Genomic DNA, 20,774 nt, shown 5'->3' with positions numbered 1-20,774 from the left:
TCATCAGGGATTCCAAAATGGTAATTTTCTAATTCTAATATTTCCTTTTTACATTTAATTGAAATTATTCGATAGTTTCCCTCCATCAGATTATCCAGAAATGCAGTTAGTATAGAAATGGGAGGCAACACACTTGATTTTTTTTTCCTTTTATTTACTGACTTAGAGAATAATGACTTGGTCACCCAATAGGATTTTTTTTTTGGAGTTGAGGATGTGTGGCGTAATTATGATCTCAATTTTTGCTTTCCAAATATCATTTTCATTCCTCAAAGTAAATATGTGTAGGCTACTTATTGAATGGCATTGTGACCTATTGTTTCTTTCCATTTAACTCAGGCCTCATCAAAGTCACTGAATCTTAATAATTGAATTACATTCTTACAACCAAAGAATACTGATTTATATGCCAGAGAATGTCAAAATAGGAATGGTGAAAGAAGGGAGTAATTAGGTTTTTCCCACCTCCAGATGGGAAACTGGACTAGTTCTTTCCTTGAACCAACTCAGAAAGTAGCCTTACCCTTTTCCTAGCTCTTCTTCAGCAGTCCTCAACTTGAAATGATCCCCGACTGCTGAAGAATTTTGAACACACAAAGGTGTGGCAGACAAGGTTGTTTAGGCTGCCTACCATCCCTTTTCCTTTCCATAAGCAGACTTCTATTTCTTCAGTAACTGCCCCTGCTCCGCATAGGGGAGGGAGAGATATAAAGCCACTACTTGTAATGGTGCAAGTAGTGCAGAACACAACTCCGAGGAGACCTGGCGGGGTGGCATTCACATTCCATTCATTGTCGTCTGTAAGGTTATTATGACAAGTTTCCAGCAGATGGCAGTAAAGTGCTTGCGGAAAAGACACCTTTTTGATTCACAGGGGGCTGACAGGTAGGAAAGGTAACAAAAATGAAGATTATGTTAGGAGATGGGAGTGAAAGTGGGAAATGAATGCATGGTAGGTAATGAGAGTTCTGAAATATAAAGTACATAACCAAATCCACTGCAAACCTTTTAAAAAATATATCTGGTAAATTCTATTTTAATGAAATGATCCATTCCAGGTTTAAGAAAGTTTTTAAAATCTTTATTCAGTTTCATGAAAATAAATCTTTATGCAGTTACTCTGAAAAAAAAGAAAAAACCTACATAGACCAATATCCTCAATTGAAATCATTATGTACAAAACTCTGTCATTACTGATAAAAAGTTGAAATTAAGCTGTCGACTGATTTTTTTATAAGAGCAGCAGCATTTACACAACAAAGACCCTACCCATCCCCTTCTCATAACAAATGATTACCACACATAGAAAATCACACCTGGAGAAAAGATACCAACTGAATAGATGAAATATTGTCACTGAAGATTAATCAAATTATGACATGATTGATTTTAAGAAATCTGAGATTTAAAGAAAGCATTAAAGTTCCTTCACTGTTTCTGTAATGTGTCCACAAAAAGGGAAAACAGAGTTAAAATTAAATAAGCAGAAAAAGGATATATTTGGGAATGCACACGATAGGCCAGGAGAAATTAACCCCACCATCTTCTCTGAACGTCAAAGTGAAATTGTATAAATGATTATGTGATATAAAAATGTAAGGAGTTTTCTTCGGATCAGTTTACACTTCAGGTCAATAATATATGCAACGTGTTCGATGAAATGGAATTCCTTTCATATCTTCCCTGTGATCACGGGCATAGTCCCATAAGTAATAATCCAGAAGAATGGAATTGATCTCTCCACTAGTTGTTTCACCCTTTTTTTCAATAAGTTCCAGAAGACAATCCCGGATCAATTCAACACACCAAAGTGAGCATCCTCTGATTTCCACCTCTTGCCTACTCCCATACGAGAGCATTTCTCCTGCAAGGGGAAAAAAACAAAGCAAGTAGTGCTAAAAGTCAATGAGATAAAATACACTCAGAACTTTGCTATAGAACAAAATACAGTTGAAAACTGTAAATCTCAAACTTTATTTATTTTTAGTAATTTAAACCATTTCTAAACTCAGGCCTTAATTCAAAACTGCAAGTTCTGCAAGGACTGGGACGATGTCTGGCTTCTTTGTCTCAATATTCCTAGGACCTAGCATAGCACCTTGCACATACCAGCTCCCACAAAAATATTTACTAAATAAATATAAGGTAATCATAAATTTAAAAATGACAGCAAGATTATTAAATTACTGAGAAGGATTTAAAATTAGGTTTAATGCCAGGGGAAAAAAATACTACAAAATTTAGACTCCTAAGGGGTCAAATAAATACCACCTCCCATCACCATTTGAGAACTGAATATTGCCTCAGGGACACCCTAGATACATCAAGGTCAACTAAGAAAATCAAAGTGGTTAACTTGGGCAAGGAAAACCATGGTCATTCTTTGTATTCAGGATCCTTCAGTCAGCTTGCCTGAATATGGAGCTGAGAACTCCCTCCAGGGTATGTCTGATCCTAAAGGGTGGTGACTGGCTGTCCTTTGCCACAGACACTAGAGTTGGGCTCATCCACTCAACTGCCTACAAAGATCAGGCACAAAACCCTTGCAGGTATGCCTCACTGGATTGAGTGCCAGCCTGCAAACCAAAATGTTGGTGGTTCGATGTCTGGTTGGGGCCAGGGTTGCAACATGCCTGGGTTGCAGGCCAGGTCCCCAATTGGGGGCGTGCAAGAGGCAACCGATCAATGTATCTCTCACACACTGATGTTTCTTTCCCCTCCTCTCTCCCTCTCTTCCCCCTCTCTAAAAAAATAAATACAACCTTTAAAAAAAAAAAAAAAGATTCAGGCACACAGAGAGTAACTGAACACATCCAGATGGAAACTGGTGAGCTAGAGTGTGCTGTCCTGTCTGAAGGTAGACCCAATGTTCCCATATTTCTCTACTTTTACAAGAGTCAGAAGGTTTGATTTTCGAAGGAAATCTCCTTACTGTCAAGTGTTGATAAGTAATTAAAAATTGCTTAAAACACTGTTCAGGCCAAACCAAACACGTCTGCAGAGCTTCACAGTGCCAGATAGGCCCTGTGATCCAATGAGACATAGGGAAAATGCCCCAAGCCCACTGGCTTCCACTCTGTCACCTGGGATCTTAGGTAATGTTACTATGTCCCTCCCATCCATCTCTCCCAAGGGCTTAGGCACTGGTCACCGGGACAGGGGGAAGAACAGACACCACCTATGTTTCTTATTTGGCTCCAGGTGCCAGCATATAAATCCACCCCTTCTTCTTCAGTTCTCTTGCTAATCAATGCCTGCAAACTCATCTATCAACTTGCCGGGATTCCCAAATCAACCGCGACAGTGACACTGGAGGCAGGTATCACTGCCCAAGCAGAGCCATCAGACAAGACCATTACCACAGCTGACTGCTTGAGCGCCACCTTGACCCACAGACATCCAGTTAAGCAGCACCCAAACTCCTGACCCACAGAAACTGAGACAATAAATGTCTTGTTTTAAATTTTAGCATAATTTGTTACCCAGCAATAAATAACTGTAGACTGAACTGTGTCCTCCAAAAAGATACACTCAAGTCCTACTTCCTGGAACCTGTGAATGTGGTCTTCTCTGTAAATAGGGTCTTTGCAGGTGAGCTCATATTAAGATGAGGTCATACAGGATTAGGGGGGTCTTAAATGTCATGACTGGTGTCCTCATAAAAAAAGGAGAGGAATCCAAGAGCGAGAGAAGACACACAGGAAATAAGGCCATACTTGGAGTGATGCAGCTACAAGCCAAGGAATGCAAAGGGTTGCCGAGGGTCACAGATTCTTCCCGAGAGCCTTCAGAGGGAGCCTAACCCTGCCAACATCTTGATTTCAGACTTTTAGCCTCCACTGCTATGAGAGAATAAATTTTTGTTTAAAGCCATCCAGTTAGTGATGATTTGTTATGTCAGCCTTATGAAACTAATATAGTTAGTAAGTACAGCAACTTCCGGTATGGGATAGGACATGGACTTTGAAACAGAAAAAGAATGAAACCACTAGAGAGGACTGACAAACACAGAGTAAGGTAAGGTAACACAACCAACATATTAGGCCTAAAGCTCAACTCTAGAATCACAGTGAAGAATCTAAATTTAGTCAAATTGTATCACCAGTCTTTATATTCAGCTAAAAAAAAATATGCCTTTGGTGAAAAGATTGGTTAAACATGAAATGAACAGAAATCTAGACAGGCCTTCCAAGGGCTGTCCTGGAGATATCCAGAGAAAGGGAGAGTAAAAGAAATACAATGTATCACATCCTCAAGTTTGAAAGAAGTATCATTGGTGGTTAGGAAAGTTCTACCTCATCTAGTCAAGCCACCTGGGTTTAGATTTCACTTATGATAGTTTTTTTTTAATCAGTGTATACACCTTTACATTTATAGTTTCTGTTTCTCCTCTAGCTTGCTAATAAAGAACTTTTTGAAAAAAATCCAATTTTGTTTACATAAACTAGGGTGCAAAGAAGTTTGTTCGCCCCGTGTCCCTCTAGTTAAGGACAGCGGAGTCTCGTTTTCAAAAGCTGGACAAAATGGAGGCAGTAACAGCTGCAGCTGGGCATCTGGAGCAGAGCTCTGAGATGAAATGGATGGCAGAAGAGAACTTCGACAACTCTGTACAACGATGCTGGATGGGTCCCTTTTCACCAGGGTTTTTCTCACAGTGGCAGAGACAATTGGGTGCTATAAAAATTCAAGAGAAGAAGAAGGAAAAATTGTGAAAAGTCAGGAAAAGCTATGTGGAAGAGGTAGTAGCACTGAGGCAAAGCCTTTGTAGATATGTAGGATTTTAACTGAAAAAAAGAAAATGTGGTGACGGAAACCAGGCAAGAGGATGTTTAGAGGTAAAAATGAGCACTGCACAAGATCAGCTGGCCTACGTCTGAATCTAAAGGGATCCCTGACTGCTAACAGTTGCCCCTTTTTAAGGTATCCAACAATTAATGACCGGAGATATGAGCATTATGACATAAAATGGCTTGTTATTTTTCAAATGAGGAAACAGAAGACAAAATCAATTGCCCAAGGCAGCATAAAAGCCTGGTAGAAGCAACCACAGGAATAATGGTACCTTTAAATTCTGTATTATTCTGATTTCGGGTGATTGAAATCTGTTTCACAAGGGAAAATTATGCAGTCATAAAAACTACTTTCTTTTAAAAATAAAGGAAAAAGAAAAAAGTAGCTGAAAATACTGCACCCAAAAGAGAAATTAACATCAAAATTATACAATTATTTTTCTTATACAAAGAAATGTTTAAAAAACAAAAAGTTAATTGTCACACAAACACAATTATTTGTACTCATATATTATAATAAGGTTTCCATTCTTGAGAATCAATAATCGAATCCAATAATGGTAAATAAATAAGCCTAGGAAAGTGGGTAACTTGTGCAAAATAACCCAGTGGCAGACCTTAGAGCCTCCTGACTCAAAATCCAGTACATACTACCTCTCAGTCCCACCTTGTATTTACATCATAGTGTGCTCTCTGGCTTAATGAACATTCTTCAAACACTACCCCTGATGAACTGTCTCAGTGTTGTACACCATGAGACATAAATTTAGATTTCATTTTATTATGATGCTCTGAAATTATAATATCCCACATTATACATATTCCACAGTATAAGCAACAAAAAGCAATTTTCTCCATATTTCAATTGCCCTTCTGTTTTTCTTTACATATGTTTTTAACCATAAATAGTGCTTTTATCTAAGGAAAGGAGACCTTTTGTGAAAGAAGCTATAGACTCAACAATAATTCAGGGTGTAACAACGAATGTCTTAATTAAGTCGACAAACCTTTGAGAAGTTTCTCCAGTAGTGCACTGGAGTATTTCAGGGCTCCCAGGTGAACAAGAACCTGAGGTAACCGATAGTCAGCGAACATGGTAATACTGGAGATGTCCTCAAAGCAGCCATCTCCCTCTCCCTCCAACACGCTCCACGTGTCTGCCACGAGGATTTGGGCCCGTTTGTAAAAAGAAATTCTTTTCCCCTGACGAATGAAGATAATATAAATGTCATCTGAGTATCTGAAAGCTTTATGAAATGCTATTAAAAAAAAGACACACATTGAAAATATTTTTCAAGGGGAGAGTAATCTTACTCTGTTGACAAGAATTTACAGACCTTTTACAGAAAGAATGGGGGGGTCTAATAAATATTAAATTACCTCTATCATTCCAAATTTACTTCCTATATTTTTCTAGGAACATAAAATACAATGTATGTAATCATGGTACTATTTAGTGTTCTTTTTAATGGCACTGCTTCATGTACATATTTCTGTGTCACTATAATCCACCTACTTATTAATTTTAATTACTAAATAGAATTTCCTTAGAAAGGTCCTTAAATTTAAATGTTTTCCTAATTGCAACATAATTTACATTAATTGTATAAAATACAGAAAAGTATAAAGAAGAGCCCTGGCTGGTGTGGCTCAGTGGATTGAGCACCGGACTGTGAAGCAAAGGGTCACTGGTTTGATTCCCAGTCAGGGCACATGCCTGGGTTGCAGGCCAGGTCCCCAGTAGGGGGCATGCAAGAGGCAACCACACATTGATGTGGTTATCTATCCCTCTCTTTCTGCCTCCCTTCCCCTCTCTCTAAAAATAAATAAATAAAATCTTTAAAAAAATAAGTATAAAGAACATAAATCATCCCTAAACTCACCTCTGAAGAGAATCACAACATTCATTTTTTACCTGTTTCCTTTCAGATAACACAATTAACTTAATCAGATAATATGATCTACAGTCAGAATGTGTCCAGTCTACCATTTTTAGAAATAGTCAAAGTCAGTGTGTAGCAAAAATAAACTACCAATTCTATTTACGCATGGCAGAAACAAATTTAACCAAGCACTATAAGACAGTGGATTATAATTTAACTCAAAAATTCTCTTCAAAACTACAAGTGCAGATCAGTATAGACTACGAACAAACATAGACTACGAGAAAACATGGTAATTAGGATCTACTCCTAGTCCGAATACCAATGGTAATAATACCAATCATCTTTTACAACTGCTTATCTGATAGACGGGAATAATAAACATCACTGGCTCCCAAAATATATCCCAACCACCTATAAGAATGTTTTAATATGTAAATGACATAAATAATTAAATAAAAAATAAAATTCTTCAAGGAAAGACTCCATATAAAATTCCTTGAGATGACAATATAGAGTCCTTTATGTATTTAAAAAAACTCTAGTGATACTGTGTTCTAATGAGAAACAACCCAATATTGTTTAAGCATAAGGCACACCTACTGCAATCAATCCAGAAGAACTTTTACTAACTAAATTAAACTTTCTAAGGCCAACACTAAGAAATCCAATATTTTGTTTTCCAGAGCAAACACATTTGCTCATTTTTTGACAATGTTTAAAGCCTGTAAATTAAATTGAGTGCTGGGGGAACAAATCGCCATTAGTAAGTAGCCCTACATCATTTGGGAACAACCTATCTTCCCAAACCAATCAAAGTATGACAACCTGGCAATTGTTCCTTTATATAAGCTGAACTTATATATGGTAATTAGATTTCTAATTCAAGTCTAGTTTATGAAACAGCAAGACATAAAACCTAATTTACAAAATAAAATTGTGTATCAAACACAATTATTATATCATAATGTTTACTATGATAGAAACTATTCTATATTTAACAAGATTCATAGAGCAAACTGGAAAAAATCTATGAACCAGCCCTGGCTGGTGTGGCTCAGTGAATTGAGTGCTGGCCTACGAACCAAAATAGCAATTCCCTATCTGTTCCATAATATTGATTTGTGAATAAAATATTTTCAAAATAGTACCTTTAAAAAGTAATTGTCAATGAAAAACGCTATGACCATGAGTTGATTTTCTTCAACAAATTTATCATGAACACATTAGAAAGATCAAGAATTACAAATGTTTATGAGTAGCATAAAATGTTATCTATTAAAATACAAAAAAGCTCATATTTTTCATGCATATTTAACAGTATATACATCAGAGTAAAGATGACAGCCTAAGGAAGCCAATTTATTAATTAGGACTTTTACATAGTTACTGCATAGGCTAAATCAGAGTCACTTGAAGAGCTTAAAAAAACCGCTCTTCCCATTGATCAGAATCTTTGAGAGTGGTGCACTGGAAATATATCTGAATTTTAAAGCTTCCTAACTGATTCTGGGGCACAGCCAGGCTGAGAAATCAGTGATCTAAATCTGTCTGAATTAAAATTTCCTAATTTCATTAATTTGTTTATATGTAAAAGTGATCATCTCAGTAAATCAGTATGCATTAAAAATAAGCATGACTATTCTATTTTTATGCAACTTATTAAAGATTTTAAAATATAGCAACAAATACTACAACCATGTCCTGAAGGAGCAGGGAAAAGGGCACTCTCAATGCTGCTGATCATCTCTGTTACCATCTTTCTAGAGAACAGTCAGCATTTTTATGTATTACAAGCCAGAAAAGACTGGCCACGCTCTGACTAGCAGCATTGCCTAGTAGAATTTCTGCTATTAGGAATCCATTCTGAGAAAATAATTATGGATGTTCAACTGCTGTGCAGCATTGATTAATATCACATAAAACTGAAAACAGTAAGATATAAAATTTAATTTAAAAAATAAACTGTGTATCAAACACAATTACTGTGGTAAAATAGTCTGGGCAAATAATCATGGGATTGAACATCCATACACCGAAATACTGTGAAGACATTAAAATTGGTACTAAAAAAAAATTACCCTGTGAAAGAATTTTTGATATAGAAAGATGTTCATAATATGTTAAGTTTTAAGTTTACACAGCATGCTACTAATTCTCCCCTGCTTGTGCATACACATTCACACACGCACACACAGAAAAAGACTAAATTGTAATCAGTGGTTACCTCCTAGTACAATAGACTGCTTCTCTGTACTTCACAAATTCTATAATTAATATGTTTTACTTTTGCAATTCGAAAATTTTAAAATATGAATAAAAAGGTATATTTGACTTTAACATTTTTTGAATTTCAAATCAGTCCCAGAATTGTTCGTTAGAATTCTTCCAGATTTGGAATTATGCAAAGTGCTTTAATTATTTGTGTATCTTTTATATGACTATACAAAGATAACTGTAAATTGACTAATTAAAGCATTAAGTGAGCACTCACTATGTGCTCAGTGTTATATGAGGAATCATAGTGGTTACAGAAATACAGGCTTTGGGTAACACTAATGATAGTCTTATTGAAAAAAATGAAAAAATACAATATTCCTTTAAAAAAGTGTTGAAATTTTGTATTTCTTATCATCACCTGAGGACATGCTTATTGATTTTAGAGAAAGAAGGGAGGGGGAGAGAGAGAGAGGGAGAGAAACATCAATCAGAGCGCTCCAACTGGGGACCGAACCCACAACCCAGGCATGTGCCCTGACTGGGAATGGAATTTGTGACCTTTTGGTTTGTGGGATGATGCTCCAACCAATTAAGCCATATTAGCCAGGGCAAGAATTCACCCACCCTGAAGCCATGTTAAATTTAATTTTAGCCTGTCTTCTACTAAAACCATGTAAACTCTAGAATACACGGATTCTTAGCCACGTGAATGGCAGTTTGATTTCTTGCCCACACTGTTTAATACAGGATGGGGAAAAAAGTTGGTTTTCAGTTCTTCATATGGAAAATAATACAATAATTAATAAATAAGAATAAAATAATAAACTCTGTGTTTCACCTATTCACATTGTAAACCTACTTTTGCCCAACCCTGTATATTCAGATGGCCTGAATGATGGACTGAGGAACGGAGTCCTAATTTCTTGAAAAACAAGGCTGAAATGACATACTTCGAAGACAAAGATAAATTTCAAAGTAACCTCTGCATCAGCAGAATGGTTAATCCAAAACAGAATCAAGTTCAACAGTAAGTTGACCTATATGGCCTCTTTTCCAGGAATTGCCTCTGCCTGTCCACACACCCCTAAAAGCCACACTTAATGGGTCATAATCCCTGCCCGTTCAATCAGTTCTTGCCCAAGAGTTTTAGAACTGAACCTGAGAACATGTTTCTCCCATTCTCTCTCTCTGGTGCTGACGCAGTAAGATGCAAAAAGCTCTTCTACTTCATGGAGAAAACTGGTGTACAATAAAAGAAAAATGGAGTCAACAGAAGCTAAGAGAAGAGGCTGAATCCTGATGACACTGAGTCCTTGATCCTGGATGTGCCCATCCCCAATACCCATCCAAAAATTCTTCCTTTTGATTAAGCTCTTTTCTAGTTTCGTGTCTGTCACTTGCAATGAAAAGAATCTTAACTTACATAAACAGGCCATCTCTCATTTTATAGTAGAACTGAAAAGCTAGCTACTGACTACCTGACCTAAGATAAACTAGTTTAACTTTCTTTTTTGACTGGCTCCTGCTGCACAGGGGACAATATGCTCCTTGTTCTTAGGCCCCACAGAGCTGTTCTATGGATCAAATGAGAGTGTATGTGCAAACACCCTGTAAATGATACAGAACAATTTAAGCAATATTATTGGTAATTTTAGTTGTTACTGAACTGTAATTACAAAAGTTTAGCTTTAATATTTAAAGCTGACATAACATTAACTTAGATTTATGTTATGTGATTCCAGTGAAGTTGCTTTCAATTCTTGTCACAGTTAAAATACACAATGATAACAGATTCTAAAAATTTTACAAAAACAAAATCCAGGTGTACACTGGGAGGGTAAACAAAATGTTCACCAGTTTAAAAGTAAATCTCTTTAGAATTTTTTTTGTACCATAAAGCAAATAATACTGTTAATAATACTGTTAATACAGCAAATAATACTGTGCATGAAAAGGAAAATGCATAGTATATATACATTAGAACTCTGCAAATATACTTATTAGAGAAAATTTAGTGTACATTCTGATTTTCATTCAATGAAGTAAATTTTTTAAAAAGACTTTATTTCTTTTTAGAGACAGGGTAAGGGAGGGAGAAAGAGAGGAAGAGAAACATCCATATGCAAGAGAAACAATTGCTTTGCCTCTTGCATGCCCCCAATCAGGGACCTGGCCTGCAAAAATGTTTTTAAGTATTAAAAAGATCCTTATCCCTAAGTGATAACACCCCTTTGAAGGTCCCCTGTTTTTTCAGGTTTGAAGCATTTTCAAAGGACAATGAAAAAGGTGAAAAGAATAATGAGAATCTGCTAGTGAGAAATCATAGGAGAAGTAAGGTCTTTGAAACTCTGCTTAATTGTTGCTATTCCTTGTTCACAGGAACGCACTTCAAAATTTAAGTTTTTATTCTCAAAAGGAGCTCCGGAAGTAAAAGAGTTAACTAAAAGTTGACAATGACAAGATAAGAATTCTAGAATCCCCAACAGTGGCAACTCACCTCAAACTCAGTCACATCTCTGTAAGATGGAAAGCTTTCAACTACCAGATGCATTAACTTCTGTGCACTTTTTTCACTTTTTCGGACACAATTAAGAAAAGAGCCTTCAAACTTCTCAAGCAGAATTTTCCCGGTTTCATTGAGAATCCGATGCCTGTCTTCTATCAAAGGCAGGGGAACATCCGTGTCAGAACGGAGTATATGCCGAACCTGATCCAGGGTCACTGTAGCATAGTACGAAGCACTAGTTATTGGTATCCCTTGGGAAGAAAAGAAAACACAGAGGAACAATGTCATGATTTTATACTCACTAGACTCTTGTTTTTACAACACAGTTAATATGAAACTAAATGAGTGGTACATAAATTAACTATAAGTGGATGAATAAAAAACCAGAAGCAAACGCCTCATTTTCTGTTTGTTCATCTGTACGCATTCACCCATTTCTATTGTAATATTACATCAGGTGTATTTTAACAATGTAAAATATGTTATATATCAGTCCCTTTGGTTCTTCAGATTTCATCAGACTTAGCTGCGATAATACGTATTTAGGATCAGTTCCCACTGAATAAGGATTTAATGCCAGCTTCTTATCATACTCTTATTTTAAGCTGAGGGGCTGGCAATGAAGAACTTCAGGTTCGCCTTATAACAAATTATTCCATCTTCCCGCCCGCTCCTCGGGACCCTCCCAGTAAACTGAAGCGTCAAAGGCTAAAAGGGTCTCCTCACCAGCACAAAGGGCACCAACCTTCGTCGAGAGCTCTGTTGATCGCGGCGCACAGGGACCAGTACCCACTGTACGTTCTCCCCCTGTACCCCACCAGGCATTTGCGCTCATCGCGCTCCGACCAGAAGGAGAAGTTGAGTGTGTCTGCAACGAAGACCCAGTTGACTGCGGCTTCGTCGGCCGACCTGGGGTTCAGCTCGTGAAGGGCCTTCCAGGCCCCGCGGCGTAGCTCCGGACTCGAGAGCTTGGCGAGCAGCAGCTCGGCCACCCGCCGCACGCCTCCGCCGTCAATGAACACATCCCGACTGTTTTCCGTAATGAATTTTGCGGACTCCCTGGGAGTTAGGGGACCGTCCATATCGCCCCTCCTTTTTAGGACTAGGGAACGACGTTTTTGCCAGCGGGCTAGCCAAACCCTCTTCCCTCTCTTCCTCCGCGACTCTTCCAACCTACCCACCGTGGGATCAATACCCTCACTGGGTCCCGCTCCCGCGCTCCCACCGCGGCAGGATCCGGGTCCCCTCCCTAGGAGGCCGCTCCGCTCGTGACCGCGAAGAGCGTAGGGCCCAGCGCCCAAACACAGCTGCACGCACTTCCGAGAAAACGGCCCCGCCCACTCGCTCCCCGGCGCCCGCCCGGGGTCCGTTTCCGGTTCTGCAGCCCCGAGGGGCCAGGATGGGCCAGGCGCGCGACCTCCGGGAGTTGCCCAGCCTAAGGCCTGAGGCTGCGCCATTTTGCCTGCGCTCCCACCCTCTCTTCGGGCAGATGGGACTGCCTTGCGCTCCGGTGGCCCCGGTCGCGATAAGTGAGCGGGTGTACTGCATTTCCTTAACTGGGCTCCCGCCTGGGGGCTCCCGGAGGAGCGAAGTCTGAGCTTGACGCCCTCGGCCACGCCTGCCCATTTGGGGGCCGTTGCATGGTCAATTAGAATGTTTGGAGAATGGATGCTGGAAGCTGTGGCGAACGAGCAACTGAGTAATGCTCATTTTGCAAGAGATGCTGAGTGGTGTAGTAGTTAGCTCCTAGTCACAAGACTAGGTCTGAGATTTGAACCCTTGTTCACTGACCCCCAGGCCAGGCACACTTCTGCAAGCCAAGCCTAGCAGGGTGAACTGATGTTGTCAAGTAGTGACTTTCTCAAAGGCCCTACTGAGGAGACTGGAAGTAATATTACCTCACAGCCCCCAACCGTTTGAACAACACCTTCTAATAGAATTGAGGAGATGTATCCAAATTTGCCTAGTGATGAAAAGTTAGGGGCTTTTTTCCTCCTTCGGAGACAAAATATTATCTCCTTGGGTAATATGAAACGTTAACATCTTTGAAAATCAACTGTTTTTAAAAATCAGTACTTATCTTTACTTATTGACAGTGAATAACCTTATAAGTTTTGGATGATCTGGAACTTTTAAGTTTGACAATTGTTTCCCTAGAGAAACAACATCATTCCTCTTGATTTCTTCATTTTGGTAAGAAAAAGGAAATTTAAGGACTTCACTATGATGGACTTTTCCAGAAAAGTCATTAGTAGATCAGTACAGTTGTTGCATAAATGTAAATCTGTGGACTTGCAATTTTTCCTGCGTACCCCAGCAGCTCTGTCTTGGGAGTCAAAGAAATTGATTAGCAAGAAAATCTAGCAATCTACAAAAGAACACAGGAGGCTAAACAATTTAGGCCATTTTCTCTCACTAAGGCTAATTGATTAAATAAATAAACAAGTTGAACTCCTACCACATTCAGGATTGAGTTAAACACTAGGAGTAGTATAAACAAGACTAGAACATACTTCCTTTGTTCAAGAACCTTATTGTTGAGATAAACTTTGTATGTGTGTATGGGGGGGAGGGGTGTTTCGTTTTGGGTTTTTTTCTTTTCTTAAGTATGCCTACAAGAAATATACTGGAAATATAAAAAGTGAGCTCTTGCCCTGGCTGGTGTGGCTTAGTGGGTTGAGTGTTGTCCGGCAAGGACAAAGGTCACCCACCGGTTTGATTCTGTTCAGGGACATGCATGGGGTGTGGCCCAGGTCTCTGGATGGGGGCCTTTGAAAGGCAACTGATCGTTGTTTCTCTAGCACATCCATGTTTCTCTCCCTCTCTCATCCCTCCCTTCCCGTCTAAAAATAAATAAAATCTTTTTTTTTAAGTGAGCTCTTTACCTACAAAACATCCTTTTCCTCCTTCCTTTCCAACAGAACCCTGATGTTGTTTAGAACTCACTCCCTCTTACCCACAGCTGGGGAAGCCCAGCCTCCGTGGCTCCAGGGGTGGTCTGGGCTGGGCTAAGGATAATAGCACCTCCTTACTGGATTAGGATCATGCATGTACCTTGCTTTAATGAGTGGGAAGGATAGGTTTTTCAGGATGCTTTCCAAAAAGCTTTACCAGGAGAACTTCTAGAAGTGATTCACATTCCTGCTGGAAATGTTGAGCTTTGATATAAGGCTTGAAATTGCTGCAGTGCTTTTGATGGCAACCAGAGTGTATGAAGTCAACACATGCGGAAGGCCAGAAGAATAGCAGAGAAATGGAATTCGGGTAACAGGACTACATCAACCTTGAAGTCTGTCCTACTTTTGGGTCTCCAGTTATGTGAGTTAATAAACTTCCTTATAATTCTGAGTTGGGTTTTCTATCTTACACAGGTAGCAAATACAGACATGGTATCTGAAATGGTCTAGTGGGAAAGGCAACCGAATGTCTGGGTAGGATTGTACTTCACACAACAGAAAGCCAGACTATGGAGAGAGAGACCCCCCCAAAACACGGAATTATTTATTAAAGAAATTGTGTATTTATTCTTACATGTTTAAACTTCAGTCACCTTCAAACTAATCTCCATTTAAGGAGCAGCAGCCCTGCTAGTTATTTTATTTCTGGGGAACAGAAGTAAATAGATTGCCTGGTGTATTAAAGAGAATCACACAAGCATGTATTAATATCCCTCGCACACTTTGATTTGGAGAATTGGTGCTAGTTGGCAATAGATCACTCAGCTTGGACTGTAGTGCAAAAGGAGGGGTACATATGATAATAAATGTGAAAACCTACTTTTAAAAAAGCACAAAAATAAACATACAAAGGAATATTTTGAACACACGTGAGGCAGGGATTAAATGCTGATGTTTTATCTGTGAGGTACAATCTGACAGGGCATGACAGTGTGGAAAGGAAAAGAGAAGGTTCACATGGCAAATAATACAAGCAGACGTAGTTTGGGGCTGGTAACTGCTTTGCGGTGAGCCTGGAAGAAACACAGCTGGTCCCTGTGTAGGAATGTTGCCACAGTCCACACCACACTGGACAAACTACATGGAGAAACTGTGCCTTGGAGGAGTTTGTTGGAGGGGGAAAGAAGAGGAAATTCTTCTCTCTCCTTCAGATGTTTTAGGGTTTTAATGTCCTTCACATATTCAACATAAAATACTGACAATGGAAAAACAATAGGGGAAAAGACTCTTCAGTACAGATCTTCCTGAATTCACAGTATCACTCTGATCAAACACTATAAATAGAACAGTCAAGTGAACAAAGGATAAGGGAGTTTACCAGAAAATTTTACTTCCACAGAATAACTAAAAAATAAGAAAGCAACCAATCAGCCTTCTCTCCTACCCATTGAAAGGAAAACAAAAGTGAATTGGAGAATTTGTAAATCTTTTTTATAAAGCAGCCTAAAAGGGAGGGTGGTGGAGGAAAATGGGGCTAATGTAATGCTATAATGCACAAAGTCATGGATTCTAACAAATTCTAAGTCTCTACATTTACTACTGACAACTGTACTATTAGAAATATAAATGCGTAGAGATAAAAACTACTTGGTATTAAAAACAGACCTTGCTATATAAACATATAGTAGTATGTCACTTATCTCTTCAAAATTACAGTATAAAGAAAGCTCTCCAATTGACCTTTAGCCTAGAACACCTCCTAAACACTTACCACATGATCAGTGTTGAACTGAATTAATAGCTGTGGAACCCAGGAGGTCCCACTACTGTCATTTTGGAAGGGATTGAGATTAAGCGCCTAGAGGACCCCATCCACCTTCCATGATGTGTGCTTGTGCATCTCCAGAAACATTAACTGCACTTGGCATAATTAAGTCCACAGACAAGTTTGAATACTGAGGTCTCGCAGAAAAAAGTGTCAGCAAAGACAGTATAAGGTAGAATTTGCTAGAAAAGGAAGAGAAAAAATTTTTAAATGTTCCAGATCAAGTCAGAATTAAGGTGTCTGTTCAAAGTCCCATCAGTTTGCAGAGTTGTGGATGTTTTGTTGTTGTTCTTTGGAAAAAGAAGAATGTAGAATGAACATGTTCATTCAAGAAAACATACCACGTTTAGGTTTTTATAGCCATTCCCAAGTTTTATACACTATTCAAGGGCAGAGTATATGTTGAGTAGGATGTGTTCACAGCTGTTGTATCCCCAAAGAATTTTTCATGAAGCCTGCCAGCTTCTGTACATCTTCAATCCTCTCTGCATTCTACAGAAAGGCCCGGATGCCCCCTCAGACCCACACCCTTTCAAAGAGATCATACGGAGTTCAAGAGCTTTACCAAAAAGTTGTTTTTTCCCAAAGCATTATCTTTTTTGTTGTTGCCAGTGCATGATGGAATATTCAACTTGCTTCTATCTGGAGTTCACTGGATACACATAGAATCCTTGAGGCTTATCAGTACCATGAATCATTTGAGATTGGGTGGAGCTAATCTTCTCCATGGCCACTGCACACCACTATTCTCAATCCACTCCAGGACCAAGCCCATGACGTAGATGCTGAAACACCAAGGTGTGTTGTACAAGGAGTTACCAACCTGCACTTTGTACTCCAGGATTGAAGGGTGCTCTTTGAGGCCAAAGCCCAGCAGGTCATTGCTGATGATCACCACAGTGGTGCATTCTTCTATGCACCAGAAGAGCAAATATCACACCAAACTTGGAGATATCCACTGGCTTAGATAGGAAGTTTGAGGACACATGGCAGATGAGGACATCTGCCCTGTGCCTGGTCTCCTTGGTGCAGTAATTAACAGAGCAGGCATTTGGGTCAAGGTTTCATGAACTTGGATCTGGATTTTTCATATAACTCCCAAGTTTAGGATAATGAACAATATTCACAGTCACAAAGTTTTAGTCACAAAGTTCTTCTGCGACTTTAGCTCACCACATAGTCAGCACATCTTTCTGCTTTCAGACAGACCAAGTTTCAAGAAGACAGCACTGAACTGGCCTGACCCATCTCTTTGTGGGAGAATTACCTTGTCGTTGTCTAGAATGGCTAACAATTCCCCGACAAGATTTTCTGTGTTGTGAATCATCTTAGTGAAGCAGATGGCCAATGGTTCATTTCAAGAACACTAATGCGAAGTCTTTGTAGTCTAATAATTCTTTGTGTATCTCTAACTACAATGAGTAAGACAACATGGTGGCCGGCCTTCTGCCAAATGAAATTGACTGCCTGGCACCAGCCATCCACAGTGTTTCCTTGGCAGCACAAGCAGAGTAGACCTAGGGGACTGATGGCCGGGCAGCACGCAGCTCTCTCCTTTCTCTTATCCCCCATTGGTCACAGTTTCCCCCAGAGGAAGTGAACTCCTCCATCATTCCAGTTGTATCATCCAGCCCCTTTGGTGGCTAGTCAGGAAGTCAAACCTCTCGCCTGTGAGGTGTGGCATTTGTTGAAGTCTGAACATGAAGGAAAAAGCCAGAAACTTGGGCACGTTGCTGTTTGCCTTGGATGTTCAGTAGCAGCCTTGAGACAGAGCCTGGCACTCCCCTGGAAAATGACTGATTTATGCCCCACATGGCATAACTCTGAAGGCCCAAGTGACAATGGCTGACAGCAGTGGCAGCTGAGATGGATCCAGCAGCTGTCACCCATACTTTGTTACTGTCCTCCCTGAAATTAGCAATGCTTCCTGTTCAAGATAAGCCTTTGATTGAAGGGCTGCATATAATAGCAACTGACTAATTTAAGCAAAGATAAATTTTTGGAAAGTCACATGAAAGTTTTCAGGATGGAAGGGAAGGCTGGGTCCAAAGGCTTAGGGGTTCTGATAATAGGAGGAAAGAGCCCTTGTCAGCAACCTGCCTTTGACCTCTAGCTGAGGTGTAGTCTGTCTGGTGTCTGAATTCTGGCCCCTGCTCTTCCCATAGTTACTACTACCACTGAGTGACTAAACTAGTTAGTATAATGCATGGTCTGGTTTCTCAGCATTGAGCCCAGTTGGTCTTCCTTGACTAACTTGATCTGACTTCAGCTTTCACTGGTATTTACAACACTTTTTTTCTGCTGCATCTCTATCTAGCCCCTGGGTGGGCTACTTTATAGCTCCTACTATAAGGTAACCACCCCCTTCACCATGGTGACCCTCGGTCAAGTCCATGAGCACTCCCTCTTTGGCCATATGGGAATCAAAGGAAGTTCTGTGGAGTGTGTGTGTGTAACTTCAGTCGCTGTGCCAAAGCATATGCCTCGATTTCTCCTGTGCATCGCCAGCCCATGTGATCATAGAGACACTTTGCAGGGTTCCAAATAGAAATGAGGCTTGAGTCTTGCTTCTCTGCCTTTGGCTTCCTATTCATACACCTATCTGGAGTTGCTGCTCTAACTAATCTCTTGCCCTGCACCAGACTGAACCCGAGGGAGGTTTCAGAGGGACAAAGCGGGCACTTTGTACTCCAACGTTCCTGTCAAATCTCTCCTTACCGTCAAAATGACTTTCTCTTTCAGTCTGATAAGCAGCTGTCAATACGCTTTCCCCTCCCTACCCTACAGACTTTTTATTCTAGGTGAACTGGCCCTTCCTTTCCATGAAGCCTGTGCCTTAATGGTAGATTTCAGGAAGGAAATGGAAAAGGGGGATAGGATGACCAAAAGAGGAAAATATTTGACAGGATTTTGAAAAGTGAGGTTTTGGTGACTATGCCTTATTTCCCTCAAAATTATAGGTCTGGGGGTTACAGGTCTGAATTTGGGGAAGTGGGGAGAAATGGGGGCTGTTAAGAGGACAGGAAATCCTTATGGGTATGGACAAAAAAAAAAGAGGTGACTAGAAAGGTTTCAGGCAATAGGTTAGCTAGTATTTCAGTTTACCTCAATTAGTTGTTTGTGCCTGTTGCTCAGTTGGCAAACAGGGGAACCCAAACCCATAAAACATTTGCATTTTGTACATTCAACCACCCAGCTCAGCAAATTAGCTCCCCATTTTAAATATGGATGAATGTATTCTACCTCGACTTTAGTTTTCCAGATATTCCCTTCCTCTTCCATAGGTCAGATTCCTTCCCTGATTCTAAGTGCTGAGGCCTGCGCCTTGGACGAATGATACCCATCTGTGAACACCAACTCGTCTTTTTCATCTGCTACGAGCAGAGGGAAGTTTTGGATCAACACACTGGATTTTCCCTTTTAACTTGTCACAGTTGTTTCAGGCAACACTAACTAGATTATGAATGGATGTATGTGTATACACACATCTCACAGTACTGTTTTTTTCCTCTATCAATTTGCTGTAATTATTGGATTATCTTTTCAAATAGATTATTTTTGCTTACTACTACACCCTTAGGGCCTACAACTATCCCTGTATACTTAGGGAATGAAATAATCTGAGTTAATGAAAAGGTAAGAAGATACTTGTAGTTCTTACATTATTACGTAATTGCTAGCAAAAGCTCTTTCCTCCCATTATCAGCAAACCTACATAAACCCTTTGCACACAGAAGACCTTAAAGATCTTGGAAAGGTAGAAATGATACACCTTTTTAACAACTTAAAAATATTAACTCCAGGAATTTGTTAAAAGTGCAGATTGTGGACGCCTGTGTATAGATTGATTTGGTTCATTAGAACTGACGTGTGGGCCAGAAACTTTCATACTTAACCAGTATTGTTGGTGATTTTGAACATGGCCCTAGGAACAGCTTGAGAAACACCATAATACTGCTCTGTAAAAGCTCAGTGTCACCATAAAAAAATTGGGACAGTTTCAATTCTCATTTGTAAGGGACAAACCTTTATTAAAAACAGATGTAAACATAGTATATTTAAGATTAACTTAATTTAGCCATCAAGACTGAATATCCCTTGCCCTGGCTGGTATGGCTCACTTGGTTGGAGCATTGTCCCGTAGACCAAAATGTTTAAAAAAACAAACTTACTTTATGGTGTTTTCACTGATACAAAAATAAATTTTAAAATGCAGGCCTCTTCAACAGTGACTTTTTTAAAAACATTTTTACAGCTGGGAAGAGAGGAAAAATGATGTTGATGTGCAAGAGATACACTGACTGGTTGCCTCTCATGCCCCAGCTAGGTTACCTGGCCTGTAACCTGGGCATGTGCTGACTGGGAATCGAATTAGCTAGCAACCTTTCTGTTCACAGGACAGTATTCAATCCACTGGGCCACACCCGCCAGGGCTTCTAGCAGCAATCTTAAGCAATTCATGACTTGTCATGTTCATGAAACAGTAATTCCATTTGGGTACTAACATAAGACATTATAAGACAAACCACTGAAATGACTTTCAAGAAAAATTGCTCTATTCTGATGACAGTTCACTTTTGTAGATTCAGCCATCTATGTATGCCAGCGGTATTGGTGATCAAAGATTTAGGCTTAACTACTCATTCAGTACAA

General features: G+C 39.6%; 1 protein-coding gene and 1 pseudogene across 3 annotated transcripts; both read right to left on the bottom strand.

Annotated features, from left to right (window-relative positions):
* Window positions 1–1,059: 1,059 nt before the first annotated feature.
* QNG1 (Q-nucleotide N-glycosylase 1) lies at window positions 1,060–12,802 on the bottom strand. Of its 3 annotated transcripts, XR_006655428.3 has the most exons (5): window positions 12,145–12,802; window positions 11,391–11,650; window positions 5,798–5,993; window positions 4,440–4,674; window positions 1,733–1,864 (listed from the first exon to the last, which is right to left on the bottom strand). XR_006655428.3 is itself a non-coding variant. In XM_024560071.4 (4 exons), the coding sequence occupies exons 1-4, from the start codon at window positions 12,479–12,481 to the stop codon at window positions 1,632–1,634; spliced, it is 1,026 nt and encodes a 341-aa protein (XP_024415839.2). In that variant the 5' UTR covers window positions 12,482–12,754; the 3' UTR covers window positions 1,060–1,631. The 3 variants fall into 3 exon arrangements, 2 of the variants coding, with proteins under 2 accessions (XP_024415839.2, XP_024415840.2); XM_024560071.4 differs by lacking the exon at window positions 4,440–4,674 and having other exon boundaries at window positions 1,060–1,864; window positions 12,145–12,754; XM_024560072.3 differs by lacking the exon at window positions 4,440–4,674 and having other exon boundaries at window positions 1,060–1,864; window positions 12,126–12,374.
* A 3,736-nt stretch (window positions 12,803–16,538) lies between these two features.
* On the bottom strand, window positions 16,539–17,602 carry LOC112304315 (phosphoserine aminotransferase pseudogene; annotated as a pseudogene).
* Window positions 17,603–20,774: the final 3,172 nt, after the last annotated feature.

The sequence above is a fragment of the Desmodus rotundus genome, chromosome 1 (genome assembly GCF_022682495.2).
Source record: "Desmodus rotundus isolate HL8 chromosome 1, HLdesRot8A.1, whole genome shotgun sequence".
Classification (NCBI taxonomy): domain Eukaryota; kingdom Metazoa; phylum Chordata; class Mammalia; order Chiroptera; family Phyllostomidae; genus Desmodus; species Desmodus rotundus.
This window is presented reverse-complemented; position numbering and strand designations above follow the sequence as displayed.